The sequence below is a fragment of the Dipodomys spectabilis genome, unplaced genomic scaffold, assembly GCF_019054845.1.
Source record: "Dipodomys spectabilis isolate Male_0828 unplaced genomic scaffold, ASM1905484v1 ptg000613l, whole genome shotgun sequence".
NCBI lineage: Eukaryota > Metazoa > Chordata > Mammalia > Rodentia > Heteromyidae > Dipodomys > Dipodomys spectabilis.
The window spans coordinates 281,026-305,885 of NW_024871290.1; the positions used below are offsets into that span (position 1 = coordinate 281,026).

Consider the following 24,860-nt stretch of genomic DNA (forward strand, 5'->3'; position numbering starts at 1 on the left):
AATTTTAATATTTCAGAACTTGTGCAGATTTTCCGCACAGACTTACATGTTATTTGTTTTGGAAAATATTCCATGTGCTTCTCAGAAAAATATGTATTCTGATGATGCCTGGTCAAATATTCTAGGTGTCTGTGAAGTCTAGTCAGTCAATGCAGATATTTAGGGGATTCAGTTCTGAGGTTTTTCTGTTACACTTTATGGGTTCATTTATTCAGTGCAACAGTGGTGTGTTAAAATCACCAACAATTACTATTTTTGATTCTATATGTTTTTTAGGTCCTGTAGTTTTAGTTTGATGAAGTTGGGTGCTCTGGTATTGGTGAATAGATATTTAGAATTGTTAGAAACTTCTAGCAGAGATCCCTTTATTAGTTTGTAATGCCCTTTGTCTCTTCTAATTTTAAATTGAAATCTATTTTTTCTGATATTATTATTGCTACTCCAACCTGTTTATGGGAGCAATTTTCTTGAAAAGATTTATTCAAAATGCAAACATTCAAAATGTTTGTTTTTCTTGGCAAGATGTGTCTTGCACATGGATAGATCTTGCTCTTTTATCCTACTAGTGAATCTATGTCATTGAATTAAAGAGTTAAGTCTGTTAACATTGAGAGTGAGGACTGAGAAGTGTTTGGTAATCCTGCCATGTTATCCATCTTTTTTAGGGACTCTGCCTTGACATTTCTCACTGTATTTCTCTGGTTTTCTGATAAACAGCCATATCTCTGCCATGACTTATAATCCTATCTTCAATAAACTCCACAGAAAAAAGAGGAAAGTACTGTTGTGGTTCAAATGTTGGAGCAAAAGCATTGAGGAAAAGAAGCTCAAGGATACTGGCCAGGCCCTCAATTCAAGTTGTGAGATGAACAATAAAAAAAAGACAGAAAGGAAGGAAGGAAGGAACGAACGACCGAATGAACGAACAAATGAATGAATGAAGGAACGAAGGAAGGAACAAAGGAAGGAAGGAAAGAAAGAATGAAAAAAAGGAAGGAAGGAAGGAAGGGAGGGAGGAAAATAATTTTCTAGAGAAGTGTTTGTGCATGCTATAAGATTGGGCTGGCTGATGTTCTTGGAACTTTTGCAGGCTCAAGGCAGTGGAATATTGTGGAAATTTCTCAAAGGGATAAAAAATAAGCACAGGAAATGTGTGTGTGTGTGTGTGTGTGTGTGTGTGTGTGTGTGTGTGTGTGTGTTACACATTTGAAATGGAAGCTGGGCCCAGTGAGTCCTGCCAATAATCCTATCAGTCTGGGTACAATCTCTGTTTCAAGTAATCTAAACCATTAGACCCAGCCAAGGTTTGGTGGGTGTTACTCAGAAATCCCATCAGAATCTGCTCTCCCATTGGTAGATACACAGAAGGGAGGATGGGACTGGAGTATAAAGATGCCAAAGGACAAAAAAAGAGCAGAAGCTTGGAGTCTGCCTTGAGTGCCTGGCCCTGCTGGGATTCAGAGAATCCTGCACACCTGGTCCACATCTGTTCCACTTCTGGCTGTGAAGATGAGCCGCAGGACCCCACCCTCGCTCCAGTATCTGGCCATGCAGAGCCTGCTGAGCAACCAGGCCCTGGCCATCTCTGCCCTGGAGGATCTACCGGTGTTGCTGTTCCCTTCGCTGTTCGTGGAGGTCTATGCCAGGGCCCACACAGAGATGCTGAAAGCCCTGGTGCAGGCCTGGCCCTTCTCCTGCCTACCCCTGGGTGACCTAGCAGAGTCTCCAGACCTGGAAACCTTGAATGCTGTCCTGGCTGGTCTCGACCTTCTACTTGCCAAGAAGGAGCTCCCCAGTCGGTGGAAACTGCAAGTCCTCGACCTGCGGAATGAGCACCCAAAGATCTGGATACAGGGCTACCCTTCAATGGCCCGAATCTCTTATCCTGATGTCCTGACTGACAGGCCAACAGAGAACTGTGGTTCAATGATGACTGAAGAGCCGCCCTTGATTTTACTCATGGACCTGACCATCAAAGATGGTGCCCAGGATGCTCTCCAAGGCCACCTGCTCCAGTGGGTCAGGGAGAGGAGAGAACGAGTCCACCTGTGCTCCACGAAGATGCAGATTCTCTCTGGCTCCATCTCTGAAATCCAGAGGGCTCTGCGTGTGGTGAGGCTGGACTCCATCCAGGAGCTAAAGGTGCATAAATTCTGGCATCGAGAAACCATGAAAAAAGTTGCCCCTTACCTAAGTCAGATGAAGAACCTTCGCATCCTCCAATTGTCCAGGATGAGAGTGAACGTCACTTGCAGACACAAGAATTTCTCATATTCCTACAAATATGCTGTACATCTGGGACAGCTGCAGCATTTGCAGGAGCTGTATGTGCATGACGTCTTCTTCCTTTATGGTCGCCTGCCCACCATCCTCAGGAACCTCACCCTTTTGAAGACCTTGTCTCTGAGTTCGTGTCCACTGAAGGAGGCTGACTTGTGGTTCCTGTCCCAGTGGCCCTGCTCCAGGCAGCTCAAGCACCTGCGTCTGAGGAGTTTGCCCCTGGACAACTTCAGTCCTGAGCCCCTGAGAGTCCTACTGGAGCACGCGGCCGGCACCCTGGAGACGCTGGCCCTGGAGGACTGTGCCATCATGGATCCCCAGCTCTTGGGCATGCTGCCCGCCCTGAGCCTGTGCTCCCAGCTCAGCTTCTTCAGTTTCTATGGAAACCACATCTCCATTTCTGTCCTGCAGAGCCTCCTGAGCCACACAGCCAGACTGGACTGTTTGAGACAAGGGATCTATCCTGCCCCTCTGGAGTGCTACCCCCATCATGAACGGTGGGTAGGGGACTTTGAACCTGAGAGATTTGCCCAGGTTCAGACTCGGTTGGAGCAGTCATTGAGAGACATGGGGACTACTCAGAAGGTCCAGATCTGTATCGATTTCTGTCATCATCACAAATACTGGACCTTTTACACCCTGGGGCCTGATGGCTACTGGGTGGTCACCGTCAAGAATCTTCCTCGCCTTCCTACTCTGCCTCTGTAGTCAGGAGCCTCTCCTGGGCTCTCATCTGAGCACTCCAAAATGAAAGTTGGGGTTAGGATTGTGGCTCAGTGATGGAGTGCTCACCTGGCTTGCACGAAGCCCTTGTTTGATTCATCAGTACCACACACACAGAAAAAGGTGGAAGTGGCACTGTTCTTCATGTGGCAGAGTATTAACCTTAAGAAAAGAAGCTCAGACAGTGTCTAGGTCCTTATTTCAAGTCATAGGACTGGCAAAAATAAGAAATAAAGGACAAAATGAAAGATCTGACATAAGAGCATTCTCCAGGAGCACCGTCCCCAACATTCAGAATGGGTGGAAGAGAGAACCTCTGTTTCTGGACTTTTCATTTCAATCATAACTATGTTGGGCTACATGGGCACACATTATCAGGAATCTGTAGTGGATTCAGCCTGGAAAGAACTGGACCATGACCTTGTTTTTCTAAATGATTGTGAGCAACTGGCTCATGTTCTAGGGCAGTCCTTGACTGTTCACAATTTACTGTATTAATGAATCAATAAAGTCATTTCCAAAATAATATGTACAATGTTATTATTTCTCAGCATCAAAGCGTACAGTTTTCTGAGAGGAGAATGCCACGTGGTTCAGGCAGAAGGGAGTTCATTGGGGAGAGCCCATCTTGCGGCTTTCATGATCTGTTGGTGTGCAGAGAGCCAACTTAGGGCAGGGAAGAGGGGGTATGGCTACCAATGTAGAAGTGACCCATTAGCATGGGGTCCTCCCAGTACTCCCGGGTACACCAGTTACCTAGATTTACAGTGCTGGGCAGGGACTTCTAGGTTGGTCTGCCTGATGTCCCTTGGGGATACCAAAGGGTTGTGCATCCACATATGCTTTCCCCTGGAGAAGAGAGAAGAGAAGGGTCCATTGTTCCCTGAGCAGGCTTAACATTCCAAACTTTTGATAGTTAAAAAGGAGCACCAAATCTCTATAGCTACTTCCTGCTAGCAGGTGGAGTTAAGCTTGGGGATAGAAGGCAGAGCTGTCATGTGGTCCAGGAGGAGGCAGCAGTAACCGTTCCTGGGTGGTGAACACATGTAAGCATCCTTGGCTGAAATCTGAAAGAAGTCTTATGAGGCAGAGACTGAACAGTAAGTCAAAACATTACTAGAGGGCACACAAACACAGAGGGACCGGCAGCCTTCCAGTCACAGTGGAAAGGGCAAACGGTGGATGATCTGGCAAGTCCCTCTCTCTTGCAATCCAGGTGGCCCTGTGACTGGTGGATCAGGTCCCTGACTACTTCTGACTGATTAATATCCAGCAACTGCATAAGGGAGAGCAAAACGGACTGGTTATAATAACCACTCCGAAGCTAGGGCTGGATTGCAGTGGTTAAGGTCCCAGTGGGAGGCCTTGATCTTACTGTAACTGGACTATAGATACCTGGATTACAGATGTTTGCACTACAGAGGATGTATGGGAGACCCCTTATAAGTAGACATAGAAGGTATCAAGGTCAAGAGTTTTAGTTCCTGTCCACTTACAAGAAAGACAGGTATGGGCATTAAATAGGCATACTTATAAATATTTTCTTTTGACCTCCTGGCTCTGGTGAGTTTTGAAGGGCAAGCACAGAGTGACTCCATTTAGGATGTCGCACCATCCACCCTCATCTGTGCAGTTTTTTCCAAGTGTCTCGGGGTAGACCTCATCACCAGGACTAGCTCTGTCCTGAGGGTCTAGCAGGTTTCTTGTTGCTAGGTGCTGAGATGGCATGTCCCATGGTGTCCTGTGCTCATCCTGGGCAGAGCCATCTTCCCTACAGTCCAGTTCCAAAACGTTGAGGGGGAAAAACCCCACAATCATCACGTCTCCATCTACCCGGACCAGGGCTTTCATTCTGGAGAAGGAACTGGAATCGAGCGATGAAATTCCAGGCATGGGAAGGCAGAAGAGGAGGAAGAAGATCATTGAAGCTTCAGCTCAGCGGGGACTCCGGCTGGTAGCATACATGTCAGGAGTGCAGGCAGACGATGTGTTGTGGGTGACAAGCCTTATTATGCTGCAGTGGCCACTGTGTCCCTCTCCTTCTTTCAGACTCCCCTGGAGGTCTGGAGAGCATGCCCTCAGACTCTGCAGCTGAGGTTCTCATCAGCAGAAAAGCACGAGCTGGAAAACATGCTTGGTTATCTGCCCGTGCACATCCAGTGCTGTGACCTCATCCAGGAGAATGAGGCTCCAGGGAGGGAATCTTCCAGTTACTTTTAGAAACTTCACTGCAGCAAAAGGGTGAATCAGTGAATGCAGCCCCAGGGGATGGGCCGGTGAAGGGGAACCGGTCTGCCAGCCCAGCAGCAAGGACTCCACCAGAGTCACCAGGATCTCACACCCTCCAAATTCCACATGGGGAAGGGGGTCCCACAACTCCAGTCTGGCTGACCCACCCAGAACTTCAGTCCCCAATGGCTGTATGAGAAATGAAAGGAACTTCCAAGAGCTGGTGGCTCATGTCTGTAATCCTCGCTACTCAGGAGACTGAGAGATGAGGATCTCAGTTCCAAGCCAGCCTGGGTGGCAAAGTCCATGAGACTCTTATTTCCAACAAACCACTAGATTACTGGAAGTGGTCCTGTGGCTCAAGAGGCGGAATGCTAGCCTTGAGCAATAGAGCTCAGGGACTGCACCCAGGCCCTGTGATAAACTCTTATTGAAGGAATGAGATCCAGTGTATTATCTCAGGTGCATCCAGATGCCAGGTTAGACCCCAGGTGTGCATGGACAAGCTTGACAGAGGCTGAGCAATGGGACCTAAGCTTGGCCATCCACATTCTATTGTAGGCCTAACCTGTAGGGGACGCTGAGGCTGAGCTGTGAGGCAGGAAAGGGTTAGGAGGTTGGAATGCCAGAAGGCTGGGAACTGGACCCCAAGAAAGTCAGCCAAGACAAGACAGATGGAGAGCTGTGTGAACAGTACAAAGCTTGAGACTTTGGAAGTAAGATCGCTCCCCTCTGCTCCCTAAAGATAAGGCAGCCAATATTCTCTATGCGCACCTACCTTATCTTCTGTCCACATCTGCAGTCACCGCCCCTGTACAGAACCAAAGTAACCTCTACCTCCTTGCTCAGACCGTATAAAAGCCTAATTCCAGCCCCATCTACTTGCACAATCTCCAATCCCACAGTAAGATTGCTACCCCTCACTGTTGCTCAATAAATTCTCCAGCCTGTTTCTTCTTTTCTCCTCCACCAGCAAGGAAACAAGAAGAAAGAAAGGAAGAAAGAAAGAAAGAAAGAAAGAAAGAAAGAAAGAAAGAAAGAAAGGAAGGAAGGAAGGAAGGAAGGAAGGAAGGAAGGAAGGAAGGAAGGAAGGAAGGAAGGAAGGAAGGAAGGAAGAAAGAAAGAAAGGAAGATAGAAAGGAACTAGCTTCCATGGGTAGCTATAGTTCAAACCACAAAGTAATGTCCTCACCCTGACTGCTTGTAAATGGCCTGACCCCAGCAGGCGGTGGGATTCACCCCAAATCAGGGAACTTGGCACTCAGAGGTCACTTAGGGCTTAGGGATTTCTGGGTTATGCAGCCATAGTATTTGGGCAAAGACTGTAATGGCAAGCTCACATAGAGATGGAAGGCTCTGATTCCAGCAAGCTGAAGGCCAGAGAGGAAGGAAAGTGTTGGTAACACCACCTTAACTGCAGGACCACAGGGCTGAACACTTCCAGCCAGTGGACTTACATTGGCTGCCTAAACCTCAGTGCAGAATACAGACAAGATCAAACAGACAAATGAACCAGGGCCTGGAAAGGTCAATAATGCACAGTAACAGTTGTCTCTTGAACAGCAAAGAAGAAAGACAAAAGAAAGAAGGATGTAAGCAATGAGGGAGAGCCTTTATTTGTTTCACTGACCTTCAAAATCAAGAAAGAACTCACACTGGGGAGAAGCCTTACAGATATGCACAGTGTGAGAAAGCCTTCTCTTGTTCCAGTCACCTCCAGGAGCACAAAAGAACTCACACGGGGGAGAAGCCCAACCAGTGTCAGCAGTGTGCGAAAGCCTTCCCTTCTTCCAGCAGCCTTCGAAGCCACAGTTGGACTCACTCCAGAGAGAAACCCTCTCAGTGTCAGCAGTGTGCGAAAGCACCCACTTTTTCCAGTGTGTGTACAAGACATGAGAGAAACTCTGTGATTGAAGCAATGAGAGAAAGCTTTCAGCCATACAGCTTTCTTTGATCAATATGGAAACATACATTGTGCACTGTAACCATCAATGTGGAATGTTGGAACTGTTTCTACACCAGACCTTTCTAGATATTCTCAGAATGCAGCATGGACAGAATGCTCATCAAGGAAATGCCTTTTCTGATGATTGTAGTTTGCTCACTTCAGTCAACAGACACAAGAGAGGTGGTGTGGACAGAAATAGTAAATCGAAGAGCCATTTGGAAGATATGCAGAGATTCTGGCGTGGAGAAACTATCTCTGTGTGTTTAATATTTACTGGTTTTTTGAATGATTTTTTAAAAGAAATTTAAGTCATTGTTCAAAGGGGTTTCCATTCAACATATCAGTTTATGAGTGCAACACATCTTGGGCTCCTCCCAAGCAAGCCCGGTCCACAGAGGAAAAGCCAGGAGGAGAATCTACTGTCTGCATGCTGGCTACATTGCTGAATCCCATGCACATAGCCACCATGCAAGACCATGCCTGCAGTTTCAGTTCCATCCTTGGAAACTGGTGGTGACATGGACATCCCGGGCAGACCTGGGAGAGCTCCTGCAAACAAAGCTGGGGAAATGGCTAGACATGTAGGCTCTCACTTCAGCTCTCTGTGTGGATAAGTGCTGGACCCACCAAGGTGGCCAAATGATTGACTACTGAGCTACACTTTGTGCTTCTGAGATAGCAGCAGAAAGTTGACCACAACCTTGCCACCATCCAGTTGTACCTATCCATAGAGAAACTGCCATCTGAAAGATCCTGGGAGATGAAACTCTGCAGCCAAAACCTCGCACAGAGATGCAGAAGTTTTCATACAGAAATATTAATGTCACGGAAGCACAAGGACATTTGTCTCCTGCCATACAAAAGTTCCACCGTGCCGGAATTGAAGGAAAGGGACGTAGATGAAAACCTAAGCAGTGGACTCACAAGGTAAAGGTCAGTGAGATTAAGGAGATGTGCAAGCCCCTGACAGGTCAAATGAAGAGCCAGCTGATGGAACACAGAGAGGAAGCCACAAATGCCCGGAATGAGGTAATAATGCGCAGTCTGAATAGAGGGCTGGGATGTAACTCAGTGGTAACGTGCTATTCTAGCAACTGCAGCATCCTTCTGGGTTCAGTTCCCCAGTACCAAAAATAAAAGAATCTGAATAGAATTCTTTGGATTTTTTTTAATGTTTTGGACAGGAAATAGACCAAATGAAAACATCACTCAAGTCTTGAGAATAAATTGAAACAAGTTCAAAATAGACTTTCAGGGCTTTAAAATAACCATAGACAAGCTAGATCAGTCAGGCATAGGGAAAATACTGCGGCAGTATGAATGGAAGTAAAATCAGTCAGGCAAATTATGTAGTAGGCAGGCTAATTGCAAAATACCAGGCTCATGAAAAAGAATATGTGGTGGTTGCTGTAGAGTTGTTTAGCACCAGACCAAGTTAAATTATTGCAGTGCTACATGAGATCTGCCTCTGATTGCACGGCAGATTTAGCACAAGATACCCAGAAAACATTGAAAGACTCTGTAGGGTTTCTTTCCCATGTGAGTTCTTTCAGGTCTTCGAAGGGCACTGGAAGAAAAATGCAGGCTTTTCCACACTGCTGACGCTCATAGGGCTTCTCCCCAGTGTGAGTTCCTTCACACTCTTGAAGGTGACTGGAGGTAGTGCAGGCTTTCTCACACTGCTGACACTCATACTGTTTCTCTCTGATGTGAATTCTTTCATGGACTTGAATGTCACTCAAACTCCTTATGGCTTTTCTGCATGTGTATAATTGCTACCATTAAAGAGAATGGCATTGTCCCATTCACAAGGAAATGGAAAGCCTGAAAATATTATACTAAGCAAATAAAACAGACCCAAAAAGACTTATGCTGAAGGGTTTCCCTCATTGGTAATAATGAGAGCATACATATAAATGTACAAGGAAACCTAATTGAAAGTAAAAGATACATAATTACAATTGGGCGTGATTATGCAAAGAGCACTGTAAATGTTCACACTGAACAAAGAAGGATATTCCTAGGCAAGGATCACAGGGGCTCAATAAGCATGTGCAAATCATTATATAAAATGATGCTTGTGCAGGTGGTCACTGATTGCTCACACCTGTAATCTAGCTACTCAGGTGGCCGAGCTATGAGGATCCGGTTCCCAGCCAGCCTGGCCAGAAAAGTTTCCATGAGACCCTAATCTACAGTTAAGCACTCAAAAACCAGAAGTGGCCCATGGCTCAAAGTGGTAGAGAGCTAGTCTAGAGCAAAAAGAGCTCAGGGACAAATCTCAGGCCCTTAGTTCAACTGCAACAAGTGGGAGGGGGGCAGGGAAGGAACATATGGAATTAACTCCAAGAAATGGAATTTACCATTTGCAGTTCCCCACCCCCCTTTTGGCACTGTATTTTTTGTGTTTTTTTTTTTTTTAATTTCTGTATCTTTTTTTTTTTTTTTGTCGGTTTTGGGGCTTGAACTCTGGGCCTGAGCGCTGTCCCTCACTCTTCAGCTGAAGGCGAGTGCTCTACCACATGAGCTATAGCACCACTTCTTGTTTTCTAGTGGTTTACTGGAGATAAGAGTTTCACGGACTTTCCTGCCCTGGCTGACTTTGAACCGCAATCCTCAGATCTCAGCCTCCTGAGTAGCTAGGATGACAAATGTGAGTCACCCGCGCCCGGTTTGATTTCTGTATCTTTTGTCTTATTTGTGTTTATCTGATTTGGGGAGGGAAGAGGAAGCAGAGAAATGTTGGGATAAAGGATGACCCGATTCATCTGTGATACTCACCACACAGTAGGTTGGAATTGACTTTACACCTGAATAGAGCGACAGGCATGAGATACTAGAACCCAGGGTGAGTATTTTTTTTCTTGCTTTTTTTGTTGTTGGGCCTGTGTGGAAACAAAGTGAATATTCCTTATAGAATTGCAAAGGAACTGCAGTTTGCATTTTATTATTATTTTGTTGTTGTTGTTGGTCGTTAGGGCTTGAACTCTGGTCTTGGGCACTGTCCTTGTGCTCTTCAGCTCAAGGCGAGTGCTCTACCACTTGAGACACAACACCACTTCCCGTTTTCTAGCGGTTTATTGGAGATAAGAGTCTCATGAACTTTCCTGCCTGGGCTGGCTTTGAACCTCGATCCTCAAATCTCAGCCTCCTGAGTAGCTAGGATTACAGGAGTGAGCCACCGGCATGCGGCAAAATTTTCTGTTTTGTTTTGTTGGTTTTTTTTTTTTGGGGGGGGCCGGTTTTGGGGCCTGAACTCTAGGCCTGGTTGCTGTCCTTCAGCTCTTCAGCTCAAGGCTAGCGCTCTACAACTTGAGCCACAGCACCACTTCCGGCTTTTTTCTTTTTGCTTATGTGGTGCTAAGGAATCAAACCCAGGGCCTCAGGCATGCAAGGCAAGCACTCTACCAGTGAGCCACCTTCCCAGCCCCTGCGGTTTGCATTTTGAAGGCACATTTTACCAAATTTCAACCACTATAGATTTAACTACTGAAAATTCTTATCCCCAAATATGCTGGAGAAATAGAGTTTTCATGATTCTATGGAATGCCATTTGGAATCTGATGTTCAGTTTTCCCCAGAATTTGATTTATGTCTGATTGTTCCTTGTCATAGGTTTGTGCTTGTGCAAATCCTGGCACGTATGTGCTATCCCTGAGATTTTGTGCTCAGTGCCAGCACTACTACTTGAACCATAACTCCACTTCTGGCTTTTTTGGAGGTTCACTAGAGATGAGAGTCTCAAAGATTTTCCTGCCCAATCCGGCTTTGAACTGTGATCTTCAGACCTCATATGTCCTGAGCAGCCAAGCTTCTAGTCAGGAACACTACTTTCATTCTTTGGTGCTGAGAAATGATCTCTTTCTACTCAAGTATTTCCTTTCTTTTTATTTGTGATTGATTGATACAGTCATTTATAAATAGTAAGGACTTGTCTCACAATTTAGAGATTTGTTTATAACCATTTAGAAAAACAAGACCTTGTTCCAGTTCCTTCCAGGCTGAGTTCACTCCAGATTCCAGATGGCGTGTGCACAGGACACATGTAGCTCCAAAGCACCCAGAAAGTCCTGGGACCCCAGGGCTACATTTGAACTGGAAAGCTTAGGCACCAATGCCCTGCCTCCTCAACATCACTGAACTTTGGAGTTTGGTACCCCTAGAGAATGCACTACTGTTCCTGCTATCATTTCTGATGTAGAAAAGAGATTCCAGGAGAGACTTGCCAAACATCACAGGCAGAGCAGAAAGGCCGGCAAGGTTCTCCTCTGTGACTGCCCAGGAAACCTTAGATGCCATGCCATGCTGTAGGACTGGAACTTGTTTTGGTGATGACAGAAATGTGTACAGATCTGGACCTTCTGGGTTGTCCCGTGTCTCTCAATGCCGGTGCCAACCCAGCCTGAACCTGGGCAAATCTCTCATGGCCAATGGTTGTCTCCACTCTTGCGGGCGGTAGCTCTCCACAGGGGCAGGATAGAGCCCCCGTCTCAAATGGCCCAGCCTGGCCATGTGGCTCAGGAGGTTCTAGGAACAGCCATGCAGATGCGGTTTCCACAGAAACTGAAAAGGTTGAGCTGGGAGCACTGGCTCAGAGTGGGCTGAGGAGTTGATGTCAGTGATGCCACAGTCCTCTCCAGCGCTGGCCATGTGCTCCAGCAGGGCTCACAGGGGCTCAGGCTGGCAGAAGTCCATGGGCAGTCTACTCGGACGGAGGTGCTTGAGCTGCCTTGTCGTGGGACACTGGGACAGGAACCTGAAGCTAACCTTTGAAAGGTTAAAGTTTAAGGCAGTGACCACCACTTGTTGCTTGTTTCTGTCTAGCAAAGCAACATGTGGTGGTAATCAAAACACCTGGTTGATTGTGTGCCTTTATAAGACCTGGAAATGCTTAGCTCGGGGCTCTCCTCCTGGGCTCCGCTGTGACGGGGTGTAAGACGAGGCCTAAGCTGCAGCCCGTTTAAATAAAACAGCTGTAGAGTCTGACTCTCGATGGTCTTCTTGGAGAGGGTTCTGCTTCCTTGGCCTAACATATTAGTGGGGGCTCATCCGGGATCGCCCCTAAAACCCCCAAGACCTCAGACTCCAAAGGTAAAACAGCGCTGTCTTTGTTAATTTGTCTTGTCCTGTTGTTTGTCTGTCTTACTTTCGTTTTCCCTTGTGAGGAGGGCCGCTCTGATTTATAAACGGTTGTCGAAGCGGACATGCTTGCACGACAACCCTGGAGGAACTGGAAGATGTCCCAGATCCTCTTTGGGGTGGGAGTAACCCTGCCGTGTGGGGCAGGGGTCCTTGGAACCCCGCCATGTGGGGCGGGGGGGGGGGGGGGCGGGGGAATCTTGGTAAACTGCCGTGTGCGGCGGCGGTCCTTGGAACCTTGCCTGTGTGAATTGTGGGGCAAGAGTCAGTTCCGAGGCCCAACTCGCCCACTGTGGGTCTGCTCCTTCTGCTGTGGGGCGTGTGTCCCATTACAGGAGCCAGCAGACCAATTCGGGAGATCTCCACTTCTTTTTTTGGTAACTGTCAGGCCTGCATGTGTCTTGTTTGTACTGTTTATTGTTTTTTGGACTGAACGACTGATGGGACTGGAAACCATGGGCACCACTCCATCTAGCCCCTAGACTTACAAAAAGAAGCTGAGAAAGAGGAAAAGAAAAGGTATCCCCCGGTTTTTCAGGGAGATAACTTGAAAGAAGAAATGTTTCCTCCCCCATACACCCCTTCCCAGATTCCTTTTGCAGAACCTGAGAATGATCAAGAGGAGGAGGGAGCTATAGAACCCTCAGCACTTGGCCTTAAAGTTTCTGAGGGGCCAGTCACTCGACGCCGCCAAGGGATCAACCCTCATCTAATGCAGCTGTTTTCCCCTTACACGCCATAGGGACTGTGGATGTGGATGGTCAACAGCAACTCCAATATTGGCCATTTTCTACCAGTGATCGATACAATTGGTGTACCTAAAATGCCCCCTTTTCTGAGAAGACCCAGGATTTAATTAGTTTGCTTGAAATTATTCTCTTTACTCATCAGCCCACTTGGGATGATTGCAGTCAGGTTTTACAGGTCCTTTTTACCACGGAACAGAGAGACCGTATCCGAGAGGTGGCCAGGAAGCATATCCCTGGCCCCACAGGAGCGCCCATCACGGATCCTGCCCAGATCGCTGCCTATTTTCCTCAGATCTGACCAACCTGGGACTACAATATGGTTGAAGTAGGGAGCGACGCCTTGTCTACCGCCAGGCTCTGTTGGCAGGTCTCAAGGCAGTGGCTCGCCGACCTACTAATATGGCCAAAGTTTATTATGTTAGTCAAGGAGGAAGTGAAAGTCAGGCAGCATATCTTGAGTGGCTCATGGAAGCTTTTAGTCAATATACCCCATATGATCTTGAGACCCAGGAGTTGGCTCAGATGATTATGTTTGCCTATATAAATCAACTGCACCAGACATAAAGAGAAAGTTGCAGGCTCTAGACAAACTTGATGAAAAGTCTATTAGGGATCTAGTAGCCGCGGCAGAAAAGGTTTACAATAAGAGAGAGACAGGAGCAAAGACAGGAAAGGAAGGACAGAGAACATGAAATTGAGCATGAAAAGAGAGAGCTGGGTAAGGACGAGAGGCCAGACTTGTTGGACTTGCCACTATCACATGCTGAGCATACCTGTTTCACAGACAGCAGCAGTTTCATTCCAGATGGAAAAAGGTATGCGGGCGCAGCAGTCACCACGGACACTGAGATAGTGTGGGCAGAAGCACTCCCCCCAGGGAACATCTGCCCAAAGAGCAGACCTAATGGGACTAACAAAAGCCCTACAGATGGGAAAAGGGAAGAGACTAAACATGTACACGGACAGTCGGTATGCTTTTGTCACTGTCCATATCCATGGAGCCATTTACCAACAGAGAGGGCTACTGACAGCTGAGGGAAAGACTATTAAAAACAAACAAGAAATTTTAAGCCTCATCCGGGCCATACAGGAACCAGCAAATATTGCCATTATGTACTTCTCTGGCCATCAAAAGGGAACTGATTCTATAACCAAAGGAAATAACTTGGCCAATCAGGCAGCTAAGGAGGCAGCTCTCCAGCTCAGAGCAGAAGTACTGACTCTAGTAGACCCTGGGCCACGAGGTTTGCCTCCTGAGCCTCAGTACTCCCAAGAAGACTTGAAGTGGATAAAGAAAATTCCCATGGCCTATAAACCCCCTGGACAGAGAAGGAAACAAAGACTGGTGGAAAACTGGTGAGGGGAAACTTATCTTGCCACAAAGATTGGGCAAGGGGATTATTAAGAAAATCCATCGGGTTTCTCACATGGGAACCCGAAGAATGTAGGACTTGCTCCGACACTCAGAAGTAAAAATTAGGCAAGGAAATCTGGGCCAGTCTCCAAGGCCAATTTAGTTAAGGTCTCTTTTAGAATCCCATTCATACCTGCCCTGAACTCTGGGGTCTATAAGCACAGTGCAATTTCCAATCTGTCCCCACGGCCGCGGCTATTCCCTGACTTATTTTGAGACAAAGGCCAGTCCATTGGCCGAATGTAGGACTTGCTCCAACACTCAGAAGTAAAAATTAGGCAAGGAAATCAACTCATTGAGGGCATTATTAAAAATTGCAAAGCCTGTCAGCTCACCAATGCCCCCAATCAACCGGTTGCAAAATGAGCTCTCACCTCCGTGGATATAGGCCAGGTGTGTAATGGGAAGTAGACTTCACAGAAATTAAAATTGGAAAATTTGGATATAAATATTTGCTAGTTTTTGTAGACACCTTTTCAGTATGGGTTGAAGCTTACCCAACAAAGAATAAGACCACGAACATCATGGGTAAGAAGATCCTGGAAAAAATCCTACCCAGGTATGGCTTCCCATCCACCATCGGGTCGGACAATGGACCGGCCTTTGTCTCAAAAGTAAGTCAGGGAATAGCCGCAGCACTGGGGACAGATTGGAAATTGCACTGTGCTTATAGACTCCAGAGTTCAGGGCAGGTATGAATGGGATTCTAAAAGAGACCTTAACTAAATTGGCCTTGGAGACTGGCCCAGACTGGGTATCACTCCTTCTTTTGCCTTGTTTAGAATAAGAAATTCACCCTATCGGCTTGGCTTTACTCTTTTTGAAATAATGTATGGACAGCCTCCACCCAGTATCCCTAGCCTTCAGACTGAATTGCTTGCTGATTTGGATGATACTGAATTTCTGTGTAAGCTTGACTATTTACAGCTGGGGCATAAGTGTATGTGGCCCCAGCTTAGAGCATTATAAGATTCTGCTTCTATTCCTACCTCCCATTTGTTTAAACCAGGGGACTGGGTGTTTGTTCGAAGGCACAACTTGAGAACTCTGGAAACATGGTGGAAGGGACCATACATGGTGCTGCTGGTTATACCTACTGCTCTTAAGGTGAATTGCATTGCTGCTTAGATCCACTACTCCCATGCCAGACCGGCTGACCCCTTTGCCCCGGATGACCATGGGGAAACATGGGAAGTCTCCAAACATCCTACCCAACCACTTCGCATACATCTCAAGAAAAGAAAAATAGACTGTTATTGGTATACCCGTTCAAGATCAAGAGTTGTTGGAGTTTAGTTTTGGGCCAGAGCCACAAGATTGTGGCTCAGGACCATAAGTCAAGGGGGAAAATGAAAGGTTAAAGTTTGAGGCAGTGACCACTTGTTGCTTGTTTCTGTCTAGCAAAGCAACTTGTGGTGGTAATCAAAACACCTGGTTAATTGTGTGCCTATATAAGACCTTCAAATCCTTAGCTGGGGGCTCTCCTCCTAGGCTCCGCTGTGTCGGACTATAGGACAAGGCCTGAGCTGCAGCCCGTTTAAATAAAACAGCTGTAGAGACTGACTCTCGGTGGTCTTCTTGGAAGGGGTCCTGTGACCTTGGCATAACACCTTCAGCAGACATGAACTCAGAGACAAGGTCTTCCAAGGTGGCAGGCTCCTGATGATGGCGGGTATATTTGCAATAAGCAAGACAATGTGATGCACGTGAAGCTCCTGGAGATGCTGCGGCTGCCCTAGATGCTCCCCGATCATCCAGGAATACCAGAACTCCTTGGGAGGGTGAGGGTTGAAGTCGCCACCTGTGTTGGGACAGTTGAGGATGTGAAGTTTCTTCATTCGACCCAAGTAAGGAGCAAGTTCTTTCCTAATTCCTGGATGCCAGAATTCACTCACTACCAGTTCCTGGATGGAGTCCAGCCTCACCACAAGCATAGCCTTATGGATTTCAGAGATGGAGTCAGACAGAATCTGCACCTTCCTGGAGCACAGCTGGACTCATTCTCTCCTCTCCTTGGCCTAGTGGAGCAGGTGGGCTTGGAGAGCATCGTGGGTGCCATCTTTGATGAGCAGATCCATCATTATCACCAAGGGTTTCTCTGCAGTCTTTGCTGAGCAGTGATTTTCAGTTTGCCTGTCAGTCAGAACATCTGGAGAAGCGATTCGGGCATGGAGGCGTACCCCATGTCCATATTTCCACAGATTGATAACTTGTAGTTTACATCGACTGGGGGCTCCTTCTTGGCAAGTAGCAGGCCGAGCCCATCCAGGACAGCCTTGAAGGTCTCCAGGTCGGGAGACTCTGCCAGATCCCTCAGGGGGAGGCAGGGGGAGGACCAGGCCTGCACCACGGCCTTCAGCACCTCTGTGTGGCCCTGGGCATAGATCTCTATGAACAGTGAAGGGAACAGCAGCACAGGAAGATCTTCCACAACAAAGATGGCCAGGGTCTGGTTGCTCAGCAGATTCTGCATGGCCAGATGCTGGAGCGAGGGTGGGGCTCCAACGCTCATCTTGATGGACCAGATATGGGCCAGGTGTGCAGGGCTCTCTGAATCACAGCAGGCCCAGGCACTCACTGTGCAATCCAGAATTCTTCTGTTCTCTGATCCCTGGATATCCTTCACGCCCAACCCCAGCCTCACCATTGCATACCTGCCAATGAGAGAGCAGCTTCTGATGGGATTTCTGAGACACAACCAGCACACCTTGGTTGACTTTTGCACTTGAGATTAATTCAAATATTGGTTTTAACCAAAAAGGGATAGGTTTAAAGGCCTGTCCCACACAGCCCAGCTTCTCTCTGTATTGTAAATCACACTTTAACAAAATGACCTCCACTTTTATTCCTTAATCCCTCCAGACATTCCCACAGATGTTCCACTGCTAAGCATGCAAGGAGAGAAGTCATCTGAATTGATAACATCCACAAAGCCTGCAGGAAATCTTTTCTCTGGAGTTCTTTCCCTCTCTGAATCCCTTCCTATTCTTCTTCATCCTTCCTTCCTTTCCTCCCTCCCTCCCTCTCTGCCTATATCCCTCCCTCCCTTCCTTTCTTGCAAGTTTCTTTTTAATCCCCATTCTAGACCTCGGGTAAGGGTTTATTTGTTTGTGTATTTGTGTCAGTTCTTGCATCTAGGTGCTATCTCTGAGCTTTGGTTCACAATGCCAGCACTCTACTACTTGAGCCACAGCTCCACTTCTGGCCACTTTTGGAGGTTCACTAGAGATAAGAGTCTCAAAGATATCTGTGCCCAGACTGCCTATGTATGGAAACGCTCAGATCTCTGACTTGCAGAGTAGTTAAGGCTCCAGCTATGCACACTCCTCATTCTTTAGTGCTGAGAAATGATATCTTTCTACTCATGCTTTTTCATTTTTTTTTTTATTTTTGATCGATACAGAAAATTATAGATGATAAGGCCAGAAGTGGAGCAGAGATGTACCAGGTGTGCAGGACTCTGAATCCCAGCAGGGCCAGGCACTCAAGGCAGACTCCAGGCCTCTGCTCTTTTCTGGCCCCTTGGAATCTTTATACCACAGTCCCATCCTCCCCTCTGTGTATCTACCAATGGGAGAGCAGATTCTGATGGGATTTCTGAGTAACACCCACCACACCCTGGCTGGGCCTAACCATCTAGATTAATTGAAACAGAGATTCTACCCAGACTGATAGGATTAAAGGCAGGACCCACTGGGCCCAGCTTCCATTTCAAATGTGTAACACACACACACACACACACACACACACACACACACATATTTCCTGCCCTAATTTGTTAACCCTTTGAGAAATTTCCACAGATATTTCACTGCCTTGAGACTGCAAATGTTCCAAGAACATCAGCCAGCCCAATCTGATAGCATCCACAAACACTTCTCTAGAAAATTCTTTCTCTTCCTTCCCTCCTGTCCTCCTTTGCTTAAGTTGCCCCTCCCTCCTTCCCTCTTGCCCTTTCTCTGTTCCTCTCTTTCTCTCCCACTTTCTTGCTCTTGCTCTTTTTCTGTCACCCTCTCTTTCTTTTTTCTTTTTCTATCGTTTTTCTGCTCTCTCTCACCTTCTCTCTCACCCTCCATCCCTCGCCCCCCTCTCTCCTTTATGCAGGTACTCAGGACTTCCTGTTTTGACTCGGCTTTTTCCCTCAAGGCTGATGGCCGAGCACTCAAGCCACAGCTCCACTTCTGATTTGTTGTAGGCTTACTTGAGACAAGAGTCCCTTGGACTCATCTGCCTCGCTGGATTTGAACCATGAACCTCAGAGCTCAGCCTCCTGTTTGCCTGGGATTACAGGAGTGATACACTAGGCGCCAGCAGCTAAGTTTCTTTTGTAGGACAGGACAGAGGCCCTCTCTCTTTCTAAGGTCTCAACCTGTTGTGTTCAGTACATGCTGGGCCCTGCTGTTCAGCATCTGATTTTGAAGATTAGAAAGGGCATTTGACTGCTCTTTGTAAGTATCGTCCACATAGCAGGACACACATATTCAGTAATTCAGTTATTTTATTTATTCATTCAAAAAATGCTTTCAGTGTCTAAGAAGGCAAGATTATTTCTTCTTTGAATGCTTTCTGTTTTTCTCTTCTTTGTTCTTTCAGTGTGTGTGTGTGTGTTTGTTTGTGCATGTGTGTGTGTGTGTGTGTGTGTGTGTGTGTGTGTGCTTCAAAGGGGGATTTGAACTCACAGTCTGGCACTGTCTGTCCCCCAGCGCTTTCCATTCAAAGCTGGCAATCTACCACATGACCCACAGATTCCACTTCCAGCTTTTGGTGGCTAATTGGAGATAAGAGTCTAAGAGGCTCTTGTCCAGATTGAAGGTGAACTGTTATCCTCAAATTGTGATCTCCGGACTAGTTATAATTACAAGTGTGAGCCACCAGCCTGAGCCTGAAGGGTGACTTATTCTCTTTTGGTTGTTGTTACTGGTCCTGACTTTGAATGCAGAGTTCTTTTGCTCAAGGCCAGTACTCTACCACATTGACCCACAGCTCCATTTCTGGTTTTCTGGTGGTTCACTAGAGATACGAGTTTCGTGGACTTTCCTGACCAGGCTGTCTTTGAACTGTGATTCTCAGATTTCTAAGTGGTTCAGGAGCTAGAATTCTGGGCAGAAGCAGTACTCTGATTTTTGGATTCTGAGAAATGACATCCTTCTGCTTACTGTTCTCTTTTCCTTGGAAATGTATTAATTGATGTGTAGACATAGAAAACTGTACACAGTCAGAGGTTTGCTTACAATGATTGAGAAAGAGAAGATTGTATTTGAGTTCTTTCTAGGCAGAATTCATTCGAGATTTCTGAAGGTGGGTGCACAGGACACATGTACCCCGAAAGTACCCAGAAACACCTGGGCTCCAGAGCTACAATTGACCTGAAAATCTCAGGATCATAAGGTAAAGATGGATTCGGGAATCCTTACCCAAAAGACCACGAGAGACCATCACCAATGTAAAAGCAAAGGAGTCTTTATTGCAAACTGAAGCTTGGTCTCCCTATTCCCCTCCCCCTCTCAACCCCTCTCCTCCCTCCCGCTGTGTACAAGTCAGCAGCCTACAATGCTGAGAAGCCCCAAGGCATGCATTACAGCAGCTGTTGTACACTTTTTACGGAAGGCAGGGGCTTTACATACATCATAGCATCTGGGAACAAATCACTACACACCCTGGGAAAATCATAAAAACAACTCCATAGTATGATTGGCGCACTACACAGAGAGAAAGGACCAGAAACAGGTTGTTGGTTAGATCCAGGGGGCTGACGTAATTTGCACTGGTCGGCTTGCACAAGGGAGTCTTCAAGAGGATGCATGCTAAACTGCAAGGTGTCCAGTTCAGAGAATATTGACCAGACCCCAGGAAGGGCTATTCTGGAATTTCAGATACCTTGACATCCTGGCATCTCTGGTTCCCAGGATTGTCTGTGCAAGGCTATTTCAGATACTTCGACATCCTGGCATCCAGGGTTCCCATAACTGTCTGTGGCTGGCATGGGTCAAGGGCTAAGTTGCAGAACTGAGCTGGGGTCTTAAGTAAAAAGGGAGTTGTTCAGGTTGCTCAATAAGCCTGTCTCTTCCACCCACGCTGAACATTTGGGTCTGTGGCCCTGGAGAATGCTCTTCCTGGCTTTCATTTCTGATGGTAGAAAGCAATTCTAGGAGAGAGGTGCACAACTACAAAGAGAGAGTAGAAAGGCCAGAAAGATGCTCTTCTGTGAGCAGCCAGGAGCCATTTGGCTCCAGGGTATAGAATCGGTACTTGTTCAGGTAATGACTGAATTTGGTACAGATCTGGACTTTGTGGCTTGCTCCCATGTCCCTCAAAGTCTGTGCCAAGACAGCAAGAACCTGGGCAAATCTCTCCGGGTGGATGTCCCATGGCCACTGATTTTGAGGGTAGTAGCTCTCCAGAGGGGCAGGATAGAGCCCTCGTCTCAAATGGCCCATCTGGGCCGTGTGGCTCAGGAGGATCTGCAGGGCGGCCATGGAGATGTGGTTTCCATAGAAGCTGAAGAACCTGAGCTGGGAACACTGGCTCAGGGCGGGCAGCATGGGCGAGAGCTGGACATCCGTGAAGGCTAAGTCCTCCAGGGCCAGGGTCTCCAGGGTGCCGGCCACTCCATGCAGCAGGTCTAGCAGGGTCTCAAGACTGAAGCAGACCGTGGACAGGCTCCTCAGATGCAGGTGCTTGAGCTGCTTGGTGCAGGGACACTGGAACAGGAACCTCAGGTGAGCTTCGCTCAGCAGACATGAACTCAGAGACAAGGTCTTTAAGGACTTCAGCGTCCTGAGGATGGAGGGCAGCTGTTCATAGTGGAAGCAGACATCGTGTACATAAAGCTCCTGCAGATGCTGCAGCTGCCCCAGCTGTGCCCCAAATTTGCAGGAACACCAGCCATTCCTGGAGCTGGAAGTGAAGAAGCTGCCACACATCTTGGAGAAGTTGAGGATGTGAAGGTTCTTCATGTGGCCCAGGTAAGGGGCAAATGTTTTCAGAAGTTCTTGACATGGGAATTTACTCACCAAAAGCTCCTGGATGGAGTCCAGTCTCACCACACGCAGAGCCTTCTGGATTATATAGATGGAGCCAGACAGAATCCGCAGCTTCCTGGAGCACAGCTGGACTTGTTCTTGCCTCTCCCTGGCCCACTGGAGCAGGTGGCCTTGGAGAGCATCCTGGGCGCCATCTTTGATGGTCAAGTCCATGAGTAAAATCAAGGGCTGCTCTTCAGTCATCATTGAACCACAGCTCTCTGTTGGCCTGTCAGTCAGGACATCTGGATAAGAGATTTGGGCCATTGAAGGATAGCCCTGTATCCAGATGTTGGGGTGGTCATTCCGCAGGTCGAGGACTTGCAGTTTCCACCGACTGGGGCGCTCCTTCTTGGCCAGTAGCAGATCGAGCCCATCCAAGACAGCCTTGAAGGTTTCCAGGTCCGGAGACTCTTCCAGGTCCCCCAGGGGGAGGCAGGAGAAGGGCCAGGCCTGCACCAGGGCCTTCAGCATCTCTGTGTGGGCCCTGGCATAGACCTCCACGAACAGCGAAGGGAACAGCAACACCGGTAGATCCTCCGGGGCAGAGATGGCCAGAGCCTGTTTGCTCAGCAGGCTCTGCATGGCCAGATACTGGAGTGAGGGTAGGGTTCTGCGGCTCATCTTCACAGCCAGAAGTGGAACAGATGTGGACCAGGTGTGCAGGACTCTCTGAATCCCAGCAGGGCCAGGCACTCAAGGCAGACTCCAGGCTTCTGCTCTTTTCTGGCAATTTGACATTTTTATACCCAGCCCCACCCTCCCCTCTGTGTCTCTACCAATGGGAGAGCAGATTCTGATGGGATTTCTGAGTGACACCCACCACACCTTGGCTGGGTCTAACCATCTAGATTAATTTAAACAGAGATTCTACCCAGACTGATAGGATTATCGGCAGGACCCACTGAGCCCAGCTTCCATTTCAAATGTGTAACACACACACACACACACACACACACACACACACAGACACACACATTTTCGACCTTTTTTTGTTAACCCTTTGAGAAATTTCCACAGGTATTTCACTGCCTTGAGCCTGTAAATGTTCCAAGAACATCAGGCAGCCCAATCTTATTGCATCCACAAACACTTCTCTAGAAAATTCTTTCTCTTCCTTCCTTCCTATCTTTCTTTGCTTACATTGCCCCTCCCTAGTTCCCTCCTGCCCTTTCTCTCTTTTCTCTCCCTCTTTCTTGCTCTTGCTTTTTCTCTCATCCTCTCTCTCTTTTTTCTTTCTCTATCCCTTTTTGTGCTCTCTCTCACCTTCTCTCTCGCACTCCCTCCCTATCCCCTCCCCCTCTCCTTGTATGAAGGTACTCAGGGCCTCCTGTTTTGACTTGGCTTTTTCCCTCAAGGCAAATGGCCTACCACTCAAGCCACAGCTCCACTTCTGATTTGTTGTAGGCTTACTTGAGGCAAGAGTCCCTTGGACTCATCTGCCTTGCTGGCTTTGAACCATGAACCTCAGAGCTCAGCCTCCTGATTGCCTAGGATTACAGTAGTGATACACTAGGCATCAGCAGCTAAGTTTCTTTTGTAGGTTAGGACAAAGAGGCCCTCTGTCTTTCTAAGGTCTTAACCTGTTGTGTTCAGTATATTCGAGGGCCCAGCTGATATAACCGGCCCAGCTGTTCAACATCTGATTTTGAAGATAAGAAAGGGCATTTGACTGCTCTTTGTAAGTAACGTCCACATAGCAGAACACACATATTCAGTAATTCAGTTATTTTATTTATTCATTCAAAAAATGCTTTCAGTGTCTAAGAAGGCAAGATTATTTCTTCTTTGAATGCTTTCTGTTTTTCTCTTGTTCTTTCAGTGTGTGTGTGTGTGTGTGTGTGTGTGTGTGTGTGTGTGTGTGCTTCAAAGGGGGATTTGAACTCACAGTCTGGCACTGTCTGTCCCCCAGCGCTTTCCATTCAAAGCTGGCAATCTACCACATGACCCACAGATTCCACTTCCAGCTTTTGGTGGCTAATTGGAGATAAGAGTCTAAGAGGCTCTTGCCCAGATTGAAGGTAAACTGTGATGCTCAGATTGTGATCTCCAGACTAGTTATAATTACAGGTGTGAGCCACCAGCCTGAGCCTGAAGGGTGACTTATACTCTTTGGGTTGTTGTTACTGGTCCTGACTTTGAATGCAGAGTTCTTTTGCTCAAGGCCAGTACTCTACCACATTGACCCACAGCTCCACTTCTGGTTTTCTGGTGGTTCACTAGAGATGAGAGTCTCATGGACTTTCCTAAGAAGGCTGTCTTTGAACTGTGATTCTCATATTTCTAAGTGGTTCAGGAGCTAGAATTCTAGGCAGAAGCAGTACTCTGATTTTTGGATTCTGAGAAATGACATCTTTCTGCTTACTGTTCTCTTTTCTTTGGAAATGAATTAATTGATGGGTAGACATAGAAAACTGTACACAGTCAGAGGTTTGCTTACAACGATTGAGAAAGAGAAGATTGTATTTGAGTTCTTTCTAGGCAGAATTTATTTGAGATTTCTGATGGTGGGTGCACAGGACACATGTACCCCGAAAGTACCCAGAAACACCTGGGCTCCAGAGCTACAATTGACCTGAAATTCTCAGGATCATAAGGTAAAGCTGGATTCGGGAATCCTTACCCAAAAGACCACGAGAGACCATCACCAATGTAAAAGCAAAGGAGTCTTTATTGCAAACTGAAGCTTGGTCTCCCTATTCCCCTCCCCCTCTCAACCCCTCTCCTCCCTCCCGCTGTGTACAAGTCAGCAGCCTACAATGCTGAGAGGCCCCAAGCCATGCGTTACAGCAGCTGTTGTACACTTTTTAGGGAAGGCAGGGGCTTTGCATACATCATAGCATCTGGGAACAAATCACTACACACCCTGGGAAAATCATAAAAACAACTCCATAGTATGATTGGCGCACTACACAGAGAGAAAGGACCAGAAACAGGTTGTTGGTTAGATCCAGGGGGCTGACGTAATTTGCACTGGTCGGCTTGCACAGGGCAGTCTTCAAGAGGATGCGTGCTAAACTGCAAGGTGTCCAGTTCAGAGAATGGTCACCAGATCCCAGGAAGGGCTGTTCTGGAATTTCAGATACCTTGACATCCTGGCATCTCTGGTTCCCAGGATTGTCTGTGCAAGGCTATTTCAGATACTTCGACATCCTGGCATCCAGGGATCCCAGGACTGTCTGTGGCTGGCATAGGGCAAGGGCTAAGTTGCAGAACTGAGCTGGGGTCTTAAGTAAAAAGGGAGTTGCTCAGGTTGCTCAATAAGCCCTGTCTCTTCCACCCACACTGAACATTTGGGTCTGTGGCCCTGGAGAATGCTCTTATGTCCTGGCTTTTATTCTGATGCTGAGAAGAGA

The 24,860-nt window shown here is 47.3% G+C and overlaps 2 protein-coding genes across 2 annotated transcripts; one reads left to right on the forward strand and one right to left on the reverse strand.

Annotated features, from left to right (window-relative positions):
• The first annotated feature begins 1,509 nt into the window (after positions 1–1,509).
• Positions 1,510–2,988, forward strand: LOC122100977 (PRAME family member 12-like). The gene has a single exon (XM_042671355.1). The coding sequence runs from the start codon at positions 1,510–1,512 to the stop codon at positions 2,986–2,988; it is 1,479 nt and encodes a 492-aa protein (XP_042527289.1).
• A 17,658-nt stretch (positions 2,989–20,646) lies between these two features.
• Positions 20,647–22,128, reverse strand: LOC122100978 (PRAME family member 12-like). Its single transcript, XM_042671356.1, has one exon. It carries the CDS (start codon positions 22,126–22,128, stop codon positions 20,647–20,649), a length of 1,482 nt encoding a protein of 493 aa, XP_042527290.1.
• Positions 22,129–24,860: the final 2,732 nt, after the last annotated feature.

Bases quoted from the DNA above. Each gene is read 5' to 3' on its own strand.
- LOC122100978 (XM_042671356.1), bottom strand. From the start codon at position 22,128: ATGAGCCGCAGAACCCTACCCTCACTCCAGTATCTGGCCATGCAGAGC.
- LOC122100977 (XM_042671355.1), top strand. From the start codon at position 1,510: ATGAGCCGCAGGACCCCACCCTCGCTCCAGTATCTGGCCATGCAGAGC.